We start from the raw sequence: 2517 nt of genomic DNA on the forward strand, positions 1-2517 counted from the left end.
GATAGGGCCAGCCCGATTGGCTGATTGATAGCCAGCTTCCGTCTTTAATAGAGCGTACATAATCGTTAGAAATGTTTCCATCCAATCAAATCAAAAACTTGAACAACTCCACTCAATTGCTTTTGAACTGTTTCCACGACAGTGAGTACTAAGTTACTGGAACGTTACCTTCCCACGACAGTCGGTTGCACGTAACCGGAATGACCCGGATTTATATCCGGCCAAGAACTGTCCCTTCAGCAGCATTCCTCGTATATGCATGAAGAACATTTATCCTGCTACAACAACAACCACTTACCGGAACGACTCGGATTTATATCCGGCCAAGAACTACCAGCAACTGAATTTGAGCCACTCAATCCTATGTGTTTTTAAAACTGAAATGACCGTAGTGTTCTGAAGTTGGGTTTGTATCAAAAGTTCTTTGATTTGGATCACGCATGACCTATTTTTCGTAAAGCAGTAGAAAATAATATTCACCTCTGAGAACTCTTGAGACAACGTTAAAATGCCCTTTAATGGCCGTTAATAAAAAATAAATCCATTTATTTATGGTAAGTTTAAATATTTGTATGTATATTTATTTATATATGAATAAAGGTGCAAGCCGCATTCATCCAACGGACAGATGCAGCTCACAAGTGTTGTGGTTCTTGATTTTGTTAGATTAGTAACAGTTTCAAGTGCTAAATATCATTTTCTTGTTCTTGTAATAATGGTCATTAAATAAGTTAGTGGTAGTGAATGCTTACGATTATAATTTCATATATTAAGAAATAAATTTTAGAATTATACGTATTATGTGAACAAAAGAAAATGTAGAATTAAAGTAAAATTGTTTACTCCAAAGAACCAAAGACAGGCGACAACGATACAATCGCCTACGATTCGCGCCCTATCATGTTGCAGCTTTTGGTGCCTCAACCGACCCGGATGTGTTTGCTGTACCCACCGCACTAGATGTGTTCCCCGTTATTGGTGCAGTGGCGTTTAACGCAGAAGCGTTAGCAACAGTGTCAACAGCTGTAGCATTCTCTATGGTAATGAGCGTTGTCGTGCTTAATGCACCAGGATGATTTATCGGAGGAATAATTGAAATCGGCACCGATTCACCAACTAGCGAAGGCCCATTATTATTTTCGCCAACAGTGTGTAACGTTGCTATCTTACTCGCATTAATGTTATCGGCAGTGTTCATATTAGTGCTGTTCGGGGTATCACTAATGATGGCATTAGCTACAGCAACTGCATTCGGTAGAAGCGAAATTACTGAGTTGTTGTTCACATTTTCAATTGATGCTCCTGATAGTGAGAGCTCATCTGCCGAATCGTCAGCACCATCTGTTTGTACACCCTTTTCTTCCAGCATATGGTCATTTACTCGTATAGGTTGGCTTGCAGATCCGAATTGTTTTGAAATCTGTAGCAATTCACGCAATATTTGATTTTCCTTGCGCAACCGAGACATGGTCTCCATATCGCGGTGCACCGCTTCATCATCCACAGAGGCTGCGCGCTGCATAACGACGGCCATTTCTCTGATTTTCGCACGCTGTTCCCGTATAATAATCCAAAGTTCCTCATTGTATACTTCTTTAAAGTTAATTTTGCTTTCGAGTATTTTGCTGCTTGTGTGTTCACGATATTTCTGCATTATGAACTCCATGGTGCGTTCGTAATCTTCAATGCATATTTTTAATTCCCGATTTTCTTTCAAAATCTCTGAACTGGTAGCATTTTGTTGTTGTATACGATTCACCATTTCGGAATTTGATTTGTTATTGGAAATTCGGTTCAACGAATCCATGTCATCTTGAAATTGTCGCAAACTTTCTACCAAGCGATTATTGCCTTCTGCTTCTACCAGCAAAGCATTACCCAACAGTTCTAAATCTTTTACGCGACTAGCAATCCGCTGTGCGTCATTTATAATCTGTCCCACCGACATATTCGACATCTTTGGTTCAAATTGGAGATATTCGAACAACCGTAGTCGACGAATGGTGCCCAAACTTTTATTTTCAGCACTTTGACAAATACCAAATTGACTGTTTTTCGACGCCTCTAACAGCAATGCTCTGCCCCTGCTGCTGAAGCTGAAGCTGCCACCGCCTCAGTTATTTTATCGCTTTTTATTCAGCAACTTTACGTTTCCTTTGCAATGTGATTTATATTGCTATCGCAAAAACTGAAGTTGCTATTTTCATTAAGTTCTTTAGAATTTTATAATTTTTGTTATTAGTCTGTGAGAAACTTACAAAAAAAAATTTCTGAACAAAAAATGAAAAACTTGTACGCTGACGTTTGACAATTCGCCCCAATTGCAAGGCACCTATGACAGCAGTTTACATTGCCACAGTGTAAAAATTATTAAACACAAGGTATTGTTACGTTAACACACAGCTGATTACTTTGCACCTTATCAAACGAGAACTCAAAATAGAAAAACAGCAACAGTTGTTTTAATATCAGTTAAGTGCACGACGTCAACAAACGAAAACGATAATATTCGGCGCA

General features: G+C 38.9%; 1 protein-coding gene across 1 annotated transcript; it reads right to left on the reverse strand.

Moving 5' to 3' along the window:
• Nucleotides 1–741: 741 nt before the first annotated feature.
• Nucleotides 742–2310, reverse strand: LOC129248527 (FGFR1 oncogene partner 2 homolog). Its single transcript, XM_054888105.1, has one exon. The coding sequence runs from the start codon at nt 1955–1957 to the stop codon at nt 899–901; it is 1059 nt and encodes a 352-aa protein (XP_054744080.1). The 5' UTR covers nt 1958–2310; the 3' UTR covers nt 742–898.
• Between the last annotated feature and the right edge of the window lie 207 nt (nt 2311–2517).

Source organism: Anastrepha obliqua, chromosome 5 (genome assembly GCF_027943255.1).
Source record: "Anastrepha obliqua isolate idAnaObli1 chromosome 5, idAnaObli1_1.0, whole genome shotgun sequence".
Classification (NCBI taxonomy): domain Eukaryota; kingdom Metazoa; phylum Arthropoda; class Insecta; order Diptera; family Tephritidae; genus Anastrepha; species Anastrepha obliqua.